Genomic DNA, 20673 nt, shown 5'->3' with positions numbered 1-20673 from the left:
ATCTCATTTACAATTGCCATGAATAAAATACCTAGGAATCAACTTAACCAGAGAAGTGAAAAATCACTATAATGAGAACTACAGAACACAGATGAAAGAAATTCAAGAGGCCACCAAAAAATGGGAAAATATTCCATGCTCATGAATTGGAAGAATATTGTTTAAATGTCCATACTGCCCAAAGCAATCTACAGATTCAAGGCAATCCCTATTAAGTACCTATGATATTCTTCAAAGAAATAGAAAAACAATACTAAAATTTATATGAAACCACAAAAGACCCAGAATAGCCAGAGATATCTGATACAATTTGGTTTTGTGTCCCCACTCCAATCTCATTTCAAATTATAATCCCCATGTATTGATGGAGGGACCTGTAGTCCCCACATGTCAAGGGAGGTAAGTGATTGGATGTTCAGAGCAGTTTCCCCCATCCCAGTCTCATGATAGTGAGTGAATTCTCATGAGATCTGATGGTGTTATAAGTGTTTGGAAGTTCCTCCTTCACTCTTCTCTCTCCTGCTGCCTTGTGAAGGTGCTTGCTTCCCCTTCACGTTCTGCCATGATCATAAGTTTCCTGAGGCCTCCCCAGCCTTGTGGAACTGTGAGTCAATTAAACCTCTTTCCTTTATAAATTGCCCAGTGTTGGGAAGTTCTTTACAGCAATGTGAAAAAGAACTGATACACTATCCTAAGCAGAAAGAACAAAACCGGAGGAGTCAAATTACCTGACTTCAAATTATACTACAAAGCTATAGTAACCAAAATAACATGGTATTGTCATAAAAACAGACACGTAGACCAATGGGAACAGAATGGAGAACCCAGGAATAAATTCACACACCTACAGCGAACTCATTTTTGACAAAGGCACCAAGAATACACACTGGGGAAAGGACAGTCTCTTCAATAAATGATGCTGGAAAAACTAGATATCCATATGCACAAGAATAAAACTGGACCTTGATCTCCCGCTGTATACAAAAACCAAATCAAAATGGATTAAATACTTAAATCTAAGACTTCAAACTATGAAACTACTAAAGGACAACATTCGGGAAAATCTCCAGGACATTGGTCTGGGCAAAAATTTCGTGAGCAATACCACAGAAGCACAGACAACCAAAGCAAAAATGGACAAATGGGATTACATCCAGTTAAAAAGCTCCTGCATAGCAAAGGAAACAATCAACAAAGTAAAGAGATAACCCACAGAATGGGAGAAAATATTTGCGTCTGACAAAGGATTAATAACCAGAATATATAAGGAGCTCAAACAACTCTGTAGCAAAAAAATCAAATAATCTAGTCAAAAACCGGGCAAAGGATTTGAATAGATATTTCTCAAAGGAAGACATGCATGTGGCAAACAGGCATATGAAAAGGTGCTCAATATCACCAATCATTAGAGAAATGCAAGTCAAAACTACAATATCATCTCACCCCAGTTAAAATGACTATCCAAAAGACAGGCAATAACAAATGCTGGTGAGAATGTAGAGAAAAGGGAATCCTTCTACACTGTTGGTGGGAATGTAAATTAGTGCAACCACTGTGGAGAAAAGTATGAGGTTTCCTCACAAAACTAAAAATAGAGTTACCACATAAACCAGCAATCGCACTGCTGGTTATGTACCCCAAAGAAAGGAAATCAGTATATCAAAGACATATCTGCATTCTGACGTTTGTTGCACAACTGTACACAATAACTAAGATTTGGAAACAACCCAAGAAATGAATGGATAAAGAAAATGTGGTACAGCTGGGCGCAGTGGCTCACGCCTGTAATCCCAGAACTTTGGGAGGCTGAGGTGGGCGGATCACAAGGTCAAGAGATCAAGACCATCCTGGTCAACATGGTGAAACCCTGTCTCTACTAAAAATACAAAAATTAGCTGGGCATGGTGGTGAGCACCTGTTGTCCCAGCTACTTGGGAAGCTGAGGCAGGAGAATCACTTGAACCTGGCAGGAGGAGGTTGCAGTGAGCCAAGATCACATCACTGCACTCCAGCCTGGTGAAAGAGCAGACTTCATCCAAAAAAAAAAAGAAAAGAAAATGTGGTACGTATACCCAATGGAGTACTATTCAGCCACAAAAAAAGAATGAGATTCTGTCATTTGCAACAACATGGATAGAATTGGAGGTAATTATGTTAAGTGAAATAAGCTAGGCACAGAAAGACACACATCGCATGTTCTCATTTGTCTATCTAAAAATCAAAACAAGTGAACTCATAGAGAGAGTAGAAGATAGTTACCAGAGACTGGGAAGGGTATTGGGGGCGGGGGGGCTTGGAAGGGAGGTTGGATCACTGGTACAAAAAAAGATAGAAAAAATAAATAAGTCCTATTATTTGATGCCACAACAGTGTGACTATAGTAAATAGTAAGTTTAATTGTACATTTTTAAATAACTGAAGGACTGTAACTTAATTGTAACACAAAGGATAAATGCTTGAGGGGACAGATAACTCATTCTTGATGATGTGATTATTTCACATTGCATGCCTGTATCAAAACAATCTCATGTACCATATATATACCTACTACGTACCCACAAAAATTAAAAATTAAAAAATGTTTAAATGTCAATTGTCCCAATGAAATAGCATTTTTTACCATCAAATTAGTAATGATCATAACAGTTTTCAGTGCTGTCCAGGGGATACAGTTTATGTCCTTCAATCTAACTTTTCTGCTACAAGTAATCATCTCAATTAATTAGAAATTCAGACAGTGTTTTGCATTGTTTTTGATTATAACAAACACTGATTATAATACTGTTTTGATTATACAACATAAAATTAAAAACAGCCTACGTGCCCAAAATTAAATTTACACATTCATTCAACAAGCATTTATTGAATACCTACTAAGTTCCAGGCACTCTTCAAGGTGCTAGGGAAATAGTAGTGTCTTTTTAAAAAGAAAACTATTATCTGTATGGAGCTTACAATTTATTGATGGAATGTGAAGTCATACAAATCAAATAAACAATGAAAATATATATTATTATGGATGTTAAAAGGGCTATAGAGAAAAACAAAAGCATGAAATGTAGATTGAGAGGAAGGGATTGCAATTTTAAATAGGTAGCCAGGGAAAGCCTTACCGACAAAATGACAATTGAGTGGAAACCCGAAGTGCATGAGGGACAAAGCCAAGTAAATACCTGAATGAAAAGAGTTCCAGGCAGAAAAGACCCAGTACAGAGGCCTTGAGAAAGGAGCATACATAACACATTCTAGAAAGAACAAGGAGATTGGGCTGGCTGAAGCAAAATGAAAAATGGGGAGTTCTATGGTTTGAATGTGTCCCTGAAGGTTGATATGTTAGAAACTTTATCCCAAACGTGGTGATGGAGGTGGGGCCTAATGGGAGGTGTTGGTTCATGAGGGCTCCATCCTCATAAATGACTGACAGCAAACTTCAGGAATAGGTTCCTTATAAAATAGAGTTCAGGCCCCATCTTGCACTTGTTCTCTTTCTCTTTCTTTCTTGCCCTTGGCCTTTTACCATGGTATGACATAGCAAGGAGGTCCCCACCTGGATCTTGGACTTCCCTACCTCCTGAACCTGGAGGCAAATAAATTACTGTTCATTATAAATTACCCAGTCTATGGTATTCTCTTATAGAAGCACAAAATAAACTAAAAGAGGGAGAGTAATAAGAGGTGACATTAAAGGCTTCATGGAGGTCAGATTAGGTTGGACCTTTGATATAGTTCGGATATTTGTCACCACCCAAATCTCATGTTGAATTTTAATCCCCAATGCTGAAGGTGGGGTCTGGTGGGAGGTGTCTGGATCATGGGGGCGGAGTGCTTATGACTTGGTGCTATCTTTGCAATAGTGAGTTCTCAGGAGATCGAGATCTGGTCATCTAAAAATATGTGGTACCTCCCACTCCACTCACTCTTGCTCCTGCTTTTACCATGGGATGTCCCTGCTCTCCCTTTGCCTTCCACCATGATTGTAAGCTTCTTGAGGCCTCCCTAGAGGCCCAGCAACCACCAACACTGTGCTTCCTGTAAAGCCTCCAGAACCATGAGCCAATTAAACATCTTTTCTTTATAAAGTACCCAATCTCGGGTATTTTTTTACAGCAATGCAAGAACGGCCTGATACAGTCTTGTATTAATGAATTCTTGGAAGGGTGTTGAGCAAACGAATGACAGTTTTAAACTTATATTTTAATGCTATCTCTGAGCTGCACTGTGACATCAAGATGGAAAGTTACAGTGATAGTCCTGGCAAGACACAATGGTGGTATGGTCCAGAAATTACAGGAGAAGTGATGAGAAGTTCTGATTCAGCTATTGTGATGAGGATTTGCCGATAGGATGGATGTAGGATGGAGGAGAAAAGACGTCAGTGGAGATTCCAGAGTTCTAGACATGAGCAACCAGAAGAAAAGGTGTTGCCATTAAACGGAGAAAACTATGCAAGGAGTAGGTTTGGGGAAAATGTCAGGAGTTCAGTTTGGGACATGTCAGATTTAAGGTACTTACACAAGTGGTGATATCAATGCTATGCCTAATAGGATTCCAGGGGATGGTCCACAAAGGAGGTGTAAATTTGGGAGCTATCCACGTGAAGTGATATTTAAAGCCAAGAGACTCCCGACATCACTAGGAGTGTGAGGATGACAGAAAAGACAGGAGGGCCAAGAATAAATTGCTGGAACATGGTAACGTCAAGATGTCAGGAGAAACTGGCAAAAACTGAGAGAGATTACAATGGATTAAGAGAAAAACCAAGAGAGTTTGGGGTGCCTGAAGCCAAGTAAATTTCAGTGATGACAGAACAATCAACTGGGTCCAAGGTTTCACAACGCATAACTTTTATAGTTAGAAAAAGTTCTCCTATAAAATATTTTTGAAAGTAAACAAATTTCCCTATCCATATCCCATGTCTTTCACACTTCAGTGCACCTCCTGAGAAACACTATTCTTCACTTACATGAGAATAATAACTAATATTGGCGACTGCATTAGAATTTACAAAGCGCTTGCAAATGCATTAGCTTGAACTCACAGCAATTCTAACATAGGTAAGACAGGTTTTACTCTCTCCATTTTCAGACAAGAAAAGATTTAAAGGGGCTAATTTGTTCAAGGTCACATAAACCAGTGGCAGGGCTCACCTTTACATCAGATTCTTAAATACCTTCAATACTGCTTGTCCTATAACAAGATACTACTTTGCAGTTGGACAAAAATGTAAACATCATTCTCCCATAAGTAGCAAACATTGGAAAATATTTACCAAGAAGGCTAACCATACTTTCTTAATAATCCCATATTTTTCGATTTTAATGTCAATCTCAAAGAGGTGTTTATTAATTTCCATATTTGTGACTTCTATCAGGCTATGATCTCCTGGCGAACGATGACAATATTCTCTGCATCCTGTTTTATCACCAGCATCTTGCATAATTCCTGACATATAAAAGATAATTAAGAAATGCTTGCTGGTATACTTCATGGTAATGAGAGAATCTCACGGTCCATTTGATGTGATTATTTAAGGAGTTTCTAAGACATCCTACAGAAGCAAGAAGTAAGCTAGGGTGACAGTTTAGGGAATTTTAGCAATGAAATGGGTCCCTTCAGGCAACTAAACTGTATTTCTGTATTAGCCCACTTTCACGCTGCTGATAAAGACATACCCAAGCCTGGGCAATTTACAAAAGAGGTTTAATGGACCTATAGTTTCAGATGGCTGGGGAGGCCTCACAATCACTGTAGAAGGTGAAAGGCACATCTCACACGGTGGCAGACAAGAGAAGAGAGCTTGTGCAGGGAAACTCCCCCTTACGAAACCATCAGATCTTATGAAACTTATTCACTATCATGAGAACAGCATATAAAATACCTGTCCCCATGATTCAGTTAACTCCCACCAGGTCCCTCCCACAACACATGGGAATTCAAGATGAGATTTGGGTGGTGACACAGACAAACCATATCATTTCCTTTCTTTATACTGAGTGCACTGGTTCTTGCTGGGCTTGAATCCCAGGGTTTCTGTTTTCGTAGGTTGTGTGCAGGAACCAAGCACTTACATTTCTAACAAGTTCTTAACTAACGTTGACACTGCTGGTCCTAGGATCTCACTTTGTGGACTACTAACCTAGAGAAAAGAGCTTATAAAAGCAACATTTTGAAAAAGGATAATAAATGTACTTTCAACTTGAGTTGTAAACTAAGTTGAGAATCAACTTCAGTATATTCTGATCACAGGGTATGTTTTGTTTTTTTGAGACAGGGTCTTGCTCTGTCACCCAGACTGGGATGCAGTAGCACAATCACAGCTCCCTGCAGCCTCAACCTCCCAGGCTCAATCGATTCTCCCACCTCAGCATCCCAAGTAGCTGGGACTACAGGCCCACGCCACCACACCCAGCTAATTTTTTTATTCTGTATAGAGACAAGGTCTTGCTATGTTGCCCAGGATGGTCTTAAACTGCTTGGCTCAAGCGATTTACCTGCCTCAGCCTTCCAAAATGTTGGGATTACAGGTGTGGGCCACTTTGCCCGAACTGACCACTAGGGTTTATTTCAGGGTCTTAAATCTGGCACAACCAAGAGGAGATGTTCATTAGAATTAAATGTAGCATAAAGATCAATTCCTGTTTATAACTGAAAAAGCAGAAACTATTCACTTACTATATTTTTAAGGCAGTGATTAGTGCTCCCAGAGAGAAGGACATATGTCTTACTCATTTTTAAAACCCCCAAAATGCCTTAAATGAAAAGATACTACTGTTTGCTAATAAGATGATATAATCCCTGCCCTCAATGAACATATCATATACTAGGGGAGAGAGAACATTTGTGTATTCAAAGCCTCTGGTAAAACAAATGGTGCCTTTGTGTGATTTAGAAAATAGTGACCCCCCCTCTGGGAATATGAACTAGAAAAAGGTATCCCTTCTTCCAGGTAAATGCAGACCTGTGCCAGGACATATAGCTAAGCATGCTGAGAAATGGATGGATTCTTGCTCTTACAACCCTTTAGCTGGGTGCTCTTGTAGAGAGCACAACTCATTCATCTATATGGCAGTGGGGGGGGAGGCTGTGTGTGCAAAACACTGGTGGAACAGCATATATGTGCCAGTGAGTAAACAACAGGCTGTGACTAGAATTCAAAGAAGAGAAAATATCCTTTGTTTTTACTAGTCCAGGAAAAGATAGGCTATAGGGATGGATCTAGGTCAGGAGGCTTCCTCTGTCAAGAGCTGTTCTCTCACCATCACCCACAACCTACATCTAGCTAACTCCTACTCATCCTTTGGATCTTACCTTAAACATCTTTTCCTGGTAATCCACCTGCTCCCAGCCCTAACTAGGATGGCTATTCATTCTCACTGCACACAGAAATTTTCCATCATAGTACTTATGGCAAATGTAATTGCATGATGTGTGGTTTTGTTTTAAACCTACTCCCCTGAGATTACAAAGCTCCATGGAGCCGGGGCCTATGTTTTGTTCATCCATTCACTCTCAATACCTGCTATATAAGTCCATGATAAATATATGTTGAATATTGAAATATTACATAGAACACAGATGATGAAAGGCAGAAAGGAAAGAGAATAATCCATGGTTTCTTCAAGAGAAAAGAAAAGCAACCAAAATGTGGCTGGTGTTTTCTGACAATAAAGAATTATTATAAGATGCAAGACTCTGCTGAAGAAGACACTATGATAGGAAAACGTGCCACTCTATACTATGCTCTGCTATTTCCATCCCTTGTGCTAAAATATGACACTTCACAGATCTGTCAACTCTTGGTTTTACATTGTAAATATTGATGGTGTGAATACTTGCTCTCATTTGCCTAAAACATGAGAAATGATTCTAAGCATAAGAACTTGAAATGGAAAATTCACCTCCCCAGGCATTAACAGGCAAGAATAATTACGTTAACTGCTTGAAAACCGAGGCTGAATCCTAACTCCTTCAATAACAATGTGAGTCTAGAACCTCTGACAGCTTCACCCATAGCCCATGACCTTCAGGGACTTCCTACAGAAAGGATGTTTCTCAACTGTGCCCATCAAGTTCTGAAACTAAAAACATGACCATTACAGGTCTTGTGGTTTATATGGATTTTGAAGACCCAGTAGCTTACCAAATCTAGGAAGGCTCTGTAACACAATTCTACTCCATCGCCACCATCTCACCTCCCAGTTAACACTCAACCCATCTCCACCATCCCACAGGAACTACTCTGGTGCTGAGCACCAATGACCTAATTGCAAAATTCAATCTTCTCTCTTCAGTCGTCATTATTTGGATTTCACTGGGCAACTGACACACAATGAGCCCTATCTTCTTCTCAGGCTTTTCTTTTTCCCACAACTCCACACTCACATTTCTCCTTTACCAGCCATTGCTACATGTCTCCTTTGTGAACTCCTTGGTTTCTGTCTCCTTTCATGTAGGTAAAACCCAAGTCCTATCTTCAGCCCTCTTTGTTCTCACTCCCTGCATGATCTCAGCCAATCCAGTAATTTCAACAATGTCTTTCATTCAAGTTATTCACAGGTCACCGCACCAGCCCACACCATGCACCTGAGGAAGAGGGCCTAATACCTAACTGCCTACTCAACAGCTCTACATAAAAACAGCTCTACTCAACAGCTCTACATAAGAACCAAGCTCTTTATCCCATCTTTCACATTTCTTCTCAGGGAGGTTAAGAGGCACCATCCTCTAATCAAGTTAGAACGTTTAATTCTCTCACCCTCTGCATCCATTCACTGCCAATTCTATCTAAAGCATACTACTCCTCTTTTTTGAAGTCCTACTACTGCATCCGATTGCCTACCAAATGAAGACCAGCTTCTTAGTGTGATATAAGGTCCCTTATGATAGGCTCCTCCCTGCCTTTCAGATTCATCTCTCATTAAGCTTCTCATTGCACGCTGTACTCCAGTTAGAACCAATTACAATACAATGCTGTTTAATGTTTCTGCCCTTTTTCAATCTGTGCTCTACACCTGAAATGTCTTTCCCCCAAACTAGCCTACACTCACATCTGACCTTTGTCTGCTTGGCAAATTCCTACTTATCAATTAAGTCTCATTCACTTCCTCCATAGGGCCTTTTCTGATTCCCCCCAGTAGATATGATGGCCCCATGCTTCTTTCATGGCTTCAAATCACTTAATTGCAATGTTTGTTTACATATCTGTCTCATCCTTATTCAATTAAATTATATTCTTTAAATCACTAATTTCATATCTGACATTTTGCCTAGCACATGGTATAAACTGAATGTGGAACAAAAACTGTTAGCAAAACTCATCACTCAGTAGTCAACGAGAACAGCAGAACTGCATTATGTAAGATTTTAGAGCAGTGAACTAAGAATCAGCTATTTGGTGATTTAATTTACCAAATGTAAATAATACAGACATAATCCAATTAGTTCTGTTCTTTTTACTCCCATGCACTCTTCTATCTTCTGATAACTTACTGCAACTCTGAGTCATCTGTTGGCCTTTATGATTTTTTGCTCTGGCAGCCCCATTAAGTCCTATTATTCACTGAGTCAAAAATGTCATGCTAAGTCTTGGATGGGCCTATCCTAGGAACCTCTGGAGTCTCACTGTAGACTCTTCCCAAAACATCAGGATCTAGCTCTACTAATCCAGCACTAACCAACCCTCACATTTATATTTCTCCTTTATCTTATATTAATCTCATTTCATCCTCATAATACAAATAATTGGTCATGTTTTATCAGTAACATTTTACAAGTGAAACACAGGCCAAGAAACCCAAACAAGATTTACCTTTTATAAGTTCACCCCATACAAAAACCTGAGGAATTCTATACATTCTGATGTCCAGGCCTCATTTTTTTCCTTTGAATACCATTTTCCAAAGTCACATCCTATTCTTGTACTTCATCTGCCGGCACACTGACTTTCCTTTTATTTCTGTCTCCCAAACGATCGCTTCCTGTTTGTGCGTGTGCTTCCACACTGCTGATGTGATCACCAGCTGAACATTCCAACACAATTTTTCTCCCCCTTTCGACTCCATAATCCAAAGACTTTGACGAAGGAACCTACATTTTATGAGTTTCACCCCAGAGTCCAATCCTCTGCAAAAATCTAAATGTAACTTTTACCCATAACCTAGTTTTTGCAGGGCCTTTTTTCTGAACTCAGGCAATTATAACTGGATGACTCCCAGGCCAGTTCTCTGCACTTCTCTTCCTTTAGTTGCTTTCCTCTGAAACCAGGCAGGAAAATCAGAGTTTATGTAACTTTGTTAAACATGACTACTTCTATAAAAGTATTAATAAATGAGGGTGACGCAAACTACTGGGGGAAAATGAGGTTCAAAATGGCCTATAGCTTTTTCTATACTCCTCAGCATTCTCTCATATTGAGAGTTGGTTTTAGCTTTCAGCCTAAAAACCACTCACTTTAACTGCCCTCACTCTATTCCCCACTGCATAATCTGTCCTTTGTGGCATTTGTCTCCTTTAATGTTAATAAAAAGTGGGAAACAACAAACGAGCAGAAGTGAACACAGAGTAGTTACTTCAACTGTGTCTTTATTCACAGTTGTTTAGCCCACAATCCCATGAACTGTATTCAGAGGAAAGGGCTGAGCTCAAGAGGATACCCTTTCCCCACCCCCGGCACAAACATTCCCTTACCTTCAAAGCCTGAAAATAACTTGCCCTCCCCACTTTCCTCTTAAAAACAATATCAGAGAAAAACAATGACCAATTCTGTAAATTAGTTCCACTGGTTAGATCAGATATCAAATAGATTCAACCACTGGAAGGTCACTAGGTCTCTTCTACTTCCAAGGAACCTCTAACTCCCAGCAGGTCCTCTTACTTGTCAGTCATCAGGAAGAACATAAATGGATCTGTGCATTACCATTTATAAAAACATACAGCCAAAGGCAGGCTCAATAGCGTCCTCCTATATATTTTTTCTCATTTTTCAGAAAGAAAATGTAAATTTCAGATCTCAAAGGATGAGTCACATGCAATTTCTAAAGCCAATGCAATAAGGACCTGGGATTAAGTGAACCCAGCCTTCCTGAACCTTCTGTCATCTATCTGCCCCTCCTTTCAATCTTTGTTTTAGATTGCAGACTCTTCTTTCTAGGTATACATGTGTAGGACATGTGTTCATCTAAAAGATTAGTCTAGTTGTAGAGACCAAAGGCATCATCTCTACTGGCTCTGACCTTCACCTACTTCAAGCAGATTTTCATTATTAAGAATCGATGTTATGAGAAGCTTAAGACTTTTCAGTTTAGAAACATACATTCTGCATATTAGAAGTTGGGGGCTGGAGGATAAAATTTATCTTGTCACAACTGTTCAATCCGAGATGTCCAAGAAGCAGCTTTCTGTGGAAACCTGGAATAATGGATTATTCCCAGGTGATACATAAAGTTGTAGAATACAGATTAAGCTCATTATACTATTAAAAAAAAAAAAACCCTAGAATTAAACACAGCTGTTTGTTGAGCTCTTGTCCTGATTTGCCCAATTACAACATTGCTGTGTGTTCACACACAAGCCTTTGATCCGATTCTCTTTCATTTCAGTCTGTCCTGGGACCTGTACTGTAGGAGAGAAAGATGAAAATCCATAGATGATGGACGATGTCTAGAATACAGATACTCTGTAATTCAAGTCTCGGTAAAATTCGGAAGTTATAGCAACATACACAAAGAACAGGGTCTGGCCTTTCTTCCCAGAGGGGCTATTGGCTAATCTATTTTTGCTACATTAATTAAAATGACCCATCACCCAGATTCCTAACAATCTTCCTAAAAACAGTATCTATTCCACATATCCTCTCAACACAATCAATTTAGGTCAGAAATGTTGCTTCCTTCCCCTCACTGATTTTCATTAAGAGGATGCACTTTCTGGAACACTAAATGGAAAGATAAAACACCCAATACAAGTACCAGTGACACCCCCTGTAAATTTTTGGCACACTGTCTCGTTCTTCTAAAAACCAGAGAAAAATCTCATCACCCATAGCTTATCTTTTTTGACCTAAAATCAACAATAATCTCAAGCTATAAAATATATCGCGGCAACACTTCGGCCAGGTGATAAAGCACCTCCCAAAAAGAGCATATTCACTTTGTCTTTTCTAATTTTCCCCATCATCAACCTGCCTCTTCTCTACCAAATACATATTCTTTTTTTTTTCTTTTTCCAAATTCAAATCCACATTTTGTCAGAAGGATGCTAAGTGACACCACACATTGGCTTAGCAAACCCACAGGGCCTGAATCAGGAAGCTGAGGGCAGAGGAGTGCAGGGACGAAGGCGTTTGCAGAGACAGAGGAGTGGAGACAGGGGGAGGAGGAGCGGGAAATCCTCCGGTGTCTGTGTCTGGCTCTCTGGAAAAGCTGTGATGAGATGGTTCTCCAAATCCCACTGGTGGGGCTTCCCCAGTCTCCTCCCCTTCCTGAAATCTTTCCCTCGACCCCAGGTCCTCAAACCTGGCTCTCCAAAAAGGACGCCGCAAAGTCCTGCAGAACCCCCAAAACACACGAGCGCAGACAGAAAAGCATCCCCCGAGAGACAGCGAAGTCACACATCCTCTCCGGGCCAGGTATCGGGCCGGGCAACTTCACCCCTCGAAGCAAACGAAAGCCCCTGTTCTCCAAGCAAAGGAAAAGGGGATGGCAAACAGAAATAAACAGGCACCGCTCTCAGCCTTCATCTTCCGCGCTCTCCCCCCGCCCCCGCAAACTCCAGGTAGAGGACCAGGTGCTGCTCACCTCCTGGCAAGGAGGAAGCGGGCGGCTGGAGGCGGAGGGCAGGTCCCCAGCCCAGGCCGCCTGGCAGCCGGCGAGCGCCCAGCAGCAAATCCAGGCGGGGCTCCAGGGCGGCGAGCGCCCGCGGCGGGGAGCCTCCGCCGGCCGCCCCCGGCCCCTGCCCCGTACCGGCCCCCGGGAGCGGAACAGCATCTTCGTCCCGCCGCGGTCGGCAGGCCGGCGGCAAGGCAGCCTTCCCGGGGTGCAGCGGCAGCTCCGGCTCCGGCTCCGGGGCCGCGACTGCTGTGCTCTCGGCTCGCCGCTCCCCCGCCCCCTGCCTGTCCGCCCGCTGACAGCTCCGCTGCGCTCGCGGCCCGGGCAGCCAGCGCTGGTGCTCCCGTCACGCCGGAGGGAGGGACCGCCGGGCGCGGGCGCGGCGCGGGGGCGGGACGCGGGGCGGGGACGCGGGAGCTGGGGAGCAGGTGGCGCGGACGGGGGCTGCGGCCCAGCCCGGCGGGTCCCCAGGGGATGCGAGGCGCTCGCCTCGCGCTAGAGGGCGAGAGAGGCTGGGGACCCCGTGGAGTCGGGTATGTCAGGTCCCCTTGGCCCACTGGGAGGGGCGCTCCCGGGATGAAGCTAGAGTAAATACAGGACATCAGGACATTGTTTTCTGGCGGCGGGTCTTTAAAAAGCTCCCTACTTTCCTCATTGCACACAAACACACAGATGCGCCCTGGGAACGTCCCTTGTAAGGATCTGTGCTGGCTAGCGTCAGATCGAATTTCTAGGTGATTAGGGTGTGCATGAAATGGCGGGGAAGAAAGAGGACTGAGGTGTAGAGACGTGGTGTGTGACTCAGTTTTCTCACCTATTTAATGAAAATAATACCCACCACGTAGGATTATTATGAGGATTAAGTAAGTTGAGGTACATAAAGCACTTGGAAGAGTGCCTGGCACACAGTAGGTGACATGTGTTGGTAGTAGTAGTAGCTGTAATTATTGCTGCTATTGGTGTTATTTCGTGGAGATGTGTAACATTGGGCATTAAGCCCTGTGTTTTCTGGAGGAAACAGTTTCTCCATCTGTACAATGATTGGGGTGCTCTTTTCTTCTTTCATTCAAAAACATACTGAACTAGGTGATGGGCACCAACTGGTGAACAAGATGGACACAAGGCCTTCCTCAGTGGCAGGGATCTCAAGATCCCTTCTTGATCTAAGATTCTGTAAATGGGTGAGTTATCGTGTTTTTCAAAAGAAGCATCCAAATTTCTGATTATTGAATACCTGGACAAATCCACCTGGCCCACTCATTGTAAGTTGGCCTGTGGCACATTTGTTTGTGGCACTATCTCTAATGTCCTTTTAACGAAATTTTCACATGACAGTCTCTGTATATGTGTTTGTGTGTATGTATACACACATAGATTTGTGTATCACACCTATATTCTGATTATAACAATATATGTTCTTTGTAAACATTTTGGAAAATATTGAAAAGTATCAGGAAGAATATAAAAATAACTAGAGATCCTACCACCCAGAGAGCATTGTTAATGGTATTAACATGTTGAGGAATTTCCTTGCTTTTTTTTTTTTTTAACTCTGTGTGTACTGCAAAACTGGACTAATAATTTGTAACCTGCTTTTTTTTTTCTTAACAACATAAATATTTTCTCAAATCATTAAAGTCTCCAACAACACAACTTTAATAATTGTATAATATTTTCTACTCTTTAGATATATGTAATTTACTATTAGATATTAGACATTGAGGATTCAGTGTTATTAATAATTCTGGAAAGAATGCCCTTGGAACATAATCTGTGTGCATATCTTTAAATAATTTGTTATACCTTTCTAGAAGGGAAAACATTGGGTCACATGGTATGTGCATTTTTAAAGTTTTTGATGAATAATATACAAATTCCTTCCAAAACATTTGTAGCAGTTGTTACCAGCAGTTCATGAGTATTTATTTCACATCACCCTAGATTATAATACTTCTGATATTTACTATTTTGGTAGAAGAGGAAAATGCTATTATTTTTTTAAATGTATTGCTATTATTAGTGACATTGAGTTATTTTTCATATATATCTACTAGCTATTTGCATTTTTCTTTCTCATGTCAGGGTGTGAGAATTTTTCACTGGCACACTTTAGCCATTTTATTGAAGTTCCATTTTTTATCGATTTGTTAGCAATCTTCATAAGCTTTGTGTATGTTTATCATATATCTTACAAATACGTTTTTGTAGTCTTTTAAATTTATTTCTGGTAGCTTTTCTGGCAGAAGATTGTCATCTTTAGGTATTCAAATGTAGCATCATTTTATTTTGTGATTTCTTCCTTTTTTATATCTAGAAGTACATGTATCTCCGCAAAATCATACAGATGCCTATGTTTTCTTATTTTGTTATATTTTGTTATTATTTCTTTTTTATATGCTGTATTATTTAATTCATGTGGAATTTTTAGGAGTCAAATTATGTTATTATTTTTGTCATCTGAGAAAGAACTAACAACATGACTATTAAATTGAAAACAGCTTCTTTCCTTATAAAAATAAAAGTCGTCCAGTCAATGCACTTGGATCAAATGACAATTGTAGATTTTCCAGAGTGGGACAATTTGCCACTTTCAATAAATAATTTTCTCAGAGTTGTCCCATCCATAAAAAAGATCTGTGATTATCTGATCAATAAATTTACTCTTAAAATTAGTTTTATAAAAAAATATACTTTAATAGAAAATTCCTAATGAAATTTTTGCAAGAATGGGTTTAAATAGCTTACAATCACTAGGTAATAATCATTTTTCCACTTTATTTATGCAATGTTTACCTGAAAATTGAACTGAATTTGGTTAAAAAGTCAACAAAAGCCTTAGCTGTATCAACAAAAGCCATAGCCAAAATGATGCTATATACATAGATTTATTTTCTTTTTTAACTTAAATCAGATTGTGGTATAAATAACCCCAATTTTTAAAAGACTGTCTAAGCACAAACAAAATTAGAAAAAAATAATCTGAATGAATTCAAGTAGCAAATTTTTAAAATTAATTTTAAACCATCAATGAAACCATCAATGTAACATATTTTCTGTATCAAATTATCAAAGAGATAATAATTCTGGCAAATGTATGCTGTGGATTATACACTCAGGAGAACATGTATTTCTGGAGGATAATTTGGCAATATGTATTAACTGCCTTTAATATGTTTATGCCTTAACCCAGTAATTTTTCCTTCTAGGACTCTAAGGAACTGGTAGGTAAGGAGCACAAAGTTTCTGTACAAGAATATTCACTATCCTTTAATATGACTAAAAATGAAGTAACCTAAGTGCCCCAAAATAGAGGAATGGTTAAATAAATTGTATTGCTTCATGTGGTAGGATTATGTACGTATTAAAAGTTACATTTACTAGAGAATACTAAATGAATTGAGGAAATGTGATGATATAATGTTAATGGAAAAAGCTGGAAACAAATCCAATAAACACATATCCTCCACAAAGGCATAAGAGTGATATAATGGACTTTGGAGACTGAAGGGGAAAGGTTGGTAAGAGGGTTACGGATAAAAGACTATATATATTGGGTATAATATACACTGCTCAGGTGACAGGTGCATTAAAATTTCAGATATCACCACTAAAAAACTTATCCATGTAATCAAAAGCCACTTGTACCCCCAAAGCTATTGAAATAAAAAAGTAAAATAACAGTGTATCCTCAAGTATGATGTGCAGGGGGTTAGGGAAGAGTTTAAGTGTGCTCTATGGAGGGAGAATCACTAGAAGAAAATAAATCAAAGTGTTGGCAGTAATTGTCTTCTAATACCAGCATAACAGATATTTTTCCTTTCATTTTTACAGACTCTGTGTTTTCAATTTTTCCATAATTACATATTATTTTTATAATCACTACAAATTACTAAAAATGTTTGTATTCTTTGATGCCAATCAATTCTACCTAAAGAAATCATCAAAGATGTATACAAATATGTAAGAACAATATTCAAGGACAAAATATTCACCCATGTTTTTTGTAAAAGAAAATGAATGAAACCTAAATATTTAATACTAGGGAAAGTAAATAATGTATATTATCCTGACACAAAGAATTATTTTATGAAAGGGTCTGACAGGGAAATGCTTACAAAAATGCTTTCACTTAAGTGAGGGAAAATCATGATATAAAATTTATACACAATTGATACATCCAATGTAGTAAAATTATAAAAACGTGGACAGCAGGTACAAACCAATTTCAGAATAGTGATTGCCTCAAGGAGAAGAAAGGAGAATAATATTAAGAAGGAATATAAAAGGGGTTTCACCAGCATCATTAATACTTTATTTCCAAAAGGAAAAAAGGATGAAGGGGATGGAGAAAAGAAGAAAAAAGAAGAAAGGAATATCTGAAGCAAATATGAACACTGTGTCATTGTTTTGTTGTGAGTGTTGAATGGCAGTTATAATAGCTAACATTTGTTGAGCACTTAATATATGCCATTGCTGTTCTAAAATGTTTACAAGTTCTACTTCATTTAACCCTCAAAAACAACCCTATGAGATAGGTACTCTTATCTCCATTTTACAGATGAGCAAATAAAGGCACAAGTTTCTCAGAAAAGACAGTGTTGGGTTTCAAACACAGGCAGTCAGATTGTAGGGCTCCACCCCTTAGGGAGTTTTATTACCCTCTTCTATTTTCTTGAAATATCATTTAAATTATTAAATAGAATATAGTCTTAACTAGGTTTTAAAAATCATATTTGAAAAACTGAGGCTAGGCCAGATGACTAGCAAAGGTGGTGTTTTCTGGACAAAATGTATGGATAGTTTTTTTCTATTACACTTTTCCATACTTCCAAATTTTTTATAGAAAATATATATTAATTCAATTTTTAAAACAAGAAAGGTGGGCTATATTAAAAAGAAGTATGATACTTAAGCTATTATATTCTACCTTTTGTACCTCCATTTGGTCACCATATTTTAAATAACTGTAGGGAAAGAAGAATGGAGAATTGAGGAGGATAAATAGGATTCTAAAGGAAACAAAAGAATGATTTCAACAAATGGAAAATGGGTCATATGAGGAAAGGCTAAATTCGGGTGTTTTGAGTTGCTTTCTCTGAGTCCATGAAAGCCTCTCACCAGAGGGATGTATCTGCCTTGCTATCCGTTTTCCTCAAGGATCAAAACAAAACTATTTATAGTTAAAAGAGAAAAAATTTCACTTGGGTATAGAGTTTAACCTACTGTGAGAGGTTGTGGAAATATTCAAGAAGAATGTTGTATTAGTCAGGTTTCTTCAGAGGAATAGGACAAATAGGATATGTGTGTGTGAGAGAGTAAGAGAAGGAGAATTGGCTCACTCTATTATGGAGGCTGAGAAGTCCCACAATCTTCCTTCTGCAAACTAAAGACCCAGGAAAGCCAGTCGTGTAATTCAGTCCAAGGCCAGAAGACCTGAGAACCAGGGAATTAGTGGTGTAACTCTAAGTCCAAGACTGAAGGCCTGAGAGCCAAGAGCTCTGAGGGCAGGAGAAGATGCATAGCCCAACTCAAAAAGAGAGACAGCTGGTTCTTCCTCCACCTTTTTGTTCCATTCAGGCCTTCAATGAATTGGAGGATGCCCACTCATTTTGGTGAGGGCAGATCTTGACTTAGCCTACTGCCTAAAATGCTAATCTTTTCCAGAAACACCCTCAAAGACACACCCAGAAATGTTTTGCCAGTTATCTGGGCATCCCTTAGCCCAGTTAAGTTGATGCATAAAATTAACCATCACAAATGTGATGTCAGACAAACCTGCTTTTTAAGTTGAAACTCCACTTACTGACTGACTGTGTGATCTTGGGAACATAACCTAATCACCCTCGACTTAAGTTTCTTCACCTGTAATTTAGAGCTAAAAATACTTGTCACTATAGGGTTAGTGTACAATGAGTTAATGTACCTAAAGCATCTGCCATGTTTATTCATATATTTCTATAAATGTTCCCTTCCTAAATTATTTAAGCCAGTATATCCCCAGTAGAGTCCAAAACCTCCAAGGAGAGGATGCACCTCCAGCGTCTTCCTAGATCAGGAGTTTTCTTTGAGAACTTTTACTAAAAGTGGGATGGAATGAGTGTAAAAGAGTCAAACTGCAGCCTGGGTAGGGTGGCTTACACCTGTAATCCCAGCACTTTGAGAGGCCAGGGATCACTTGAGGTCAGGAGTTCGAGACCAACCTAGCCAACATGGTGAAACCCCGTCTGTACTAAAAATTCAAAAATAAGCCGGGCATGATGGCACATGCATGTAATTCCAGCTACTCATGATGCTGAGATAGGAGAATCACTTGAACCCAGGAGGTGGAGGTTACAGTGAGCCAAGATCATTCCACTGCACTCCAGCCTGGGCAACAAAGCGAGACTTTGTCTCAGGAAAAAAAAAAAAAAAAAAAGTCAAACTACAATTCTGCAGCACTTCACCCTTTTGCTACTCAATATACATAAACATTCTTATTCCTGCATTCAAATTTCCATATCTGGATGATGTTCATTTCTCTTCTAGTTCAGTGACAATCCATCTTGATATTCTGAAATCTATTGGGTAAATTATGAAGTTCACTATCACCAATCCATCATATATTAAAAACTAGAGATTTTCAGTACTATTCAGCAATAAAAAGAAATGAACTATTGACACACATTATAACTTAGATGCATCTCAAAGGCATTATGCTAAAGGACAGAAGCCAATCTCACACTATTACCTACTGTATGGTTCCATTTATATGGCATTCTCAAAAAGACAAAACAGTGCTACAAATCAGTGGTTGTCAGGGATTGGGGTGACAGTGGAAAGATGTAACTAGAGAGAGATAACACAAAGGAAATTTTTAGAGGTAATGAAACTGTTTTATATCTGAATTGTGATAGTAGCTACCGTGTGTGTTAAAATTCATAGATTTGTATACCAAAAAGTTAATTTTACTTTATACTCATTTAAAAAATTAAATTTTTAGAAAAGAAATGAAACCTAATGAACACTAAAGTTGACAATATGTTAGGTTTTGTAGGTATTAGGAAAAACTAGGAAAACAAAGGAGGAAAATCATTAATATATTTATATGCATAGAAGAACCAGGAAGAAAATTTGAGCAGCTACAATCATTTTAATTTGTGCAATTGCTTTTGAGATCATCTTTGGTATTGATAACTTTCTTCCCCCATGATCCCTTTGTGTTCAGCTAGCATCTCACTTGGTCATGGTTCTTTATCTGGTGGGATTAATTGCTGAGTGGTCTGAGTCTTGGTGGACCTAACTAAAGGGGTCGCTGTAGTCTTCCCTTAACTTTTTTTTATTTTTTGAGACAGGGTTTCCCTCTGTCACTCAGGCTGGAGTGAAGTGGCACAATCACGGCTCACTGCAGCTTTGACCTCCCAGGCTCAAGTGATCCTCCCACCTTACCCTCCTGAGTAGCTGGGACTGCAGGCATGCACCACCATGTTCAGCTAATGTTTTTAATTGTTTTATAGAGGCAGCATTTCACTATGTTGCCCAGTCTGGTCTTAAACTCCGGGGCTCACGTGATCCTTCTGCCTCAGCCTCCCGAAGTGCCATTAACTTGTATCAGTTTGTTACAATACTGGGTGGTGCTCCAGAGGAATCCCTGAGCTCCCTCATAGAAAATCATAGTAAACCATCACTGGAAACTGTTTTTTTCCTTCCTTGCCCATTGGCAAGAGAAACTCCAAAAGGCCAAGTAGCACACTCAACCTCCAGTTCAACTGTGTCCCCTGATGAAACGTTTCTCTACTAAATACTATGACCTCCAAACTAGCAGAGTACAAAGTAATGGATTTGGAAAGCAAAAATATTGTGCATTGGTCAG

At 39.4% G+C, this 20673-nt stretch overlaps 1 protein-coding gene across 4 annotated transcripts in view; it reads right to left on the bottom strand.

The window, feature by feature from the left end:
• ELAPOR2 (endosome-lysosome associated apoptosis and autophagy regulator family member 2) overlaps positions 1 to 13106 on the bottom strand; it is a 177123-nt gene extending 164017 nt beyond the window's left edge. For 3 of the 4 annotated variants that reach the window (XM_005550345.4, XM_005550346.5, XM_005550348.5), the window contains exon 1: positions 12795 to 13106. In XM_005550345.4, the coding sequence (XP_005550402.3) occupies positions 12795 to 12983 (189 nt within the window). In that variant the 5' untranslated portion in view covers positions 12984 to 13106. The remainder of the gene's footprint in view (positions 1 to 12794) is intronic. The other variant, XM_045388684.3, reaches the window with a different exon arrangement.
• Positions 13107 to 20673: the final 7567 nt, after the last annotated feature.

Source organism: Macaca fascicularis, chromosome 3 (assembly GCF_037993035.2).
Source record: "Macaca fascicularis isolate 582-1 chromosome 3, T2T-MFA8v1.1".
In the NCBI taxonomy this organism is placed as follows: Eukaryota; Metazoa; Chordata; class Mammalia; order Primates; family Cercopithecidae; genus Macaca; species Macaca fascicularis.
The sequence above is the reverse complement of the archived record's forward strand: the minus strand, read 5'-3'. Positions and strand labels throughout refer to the sequence as shown.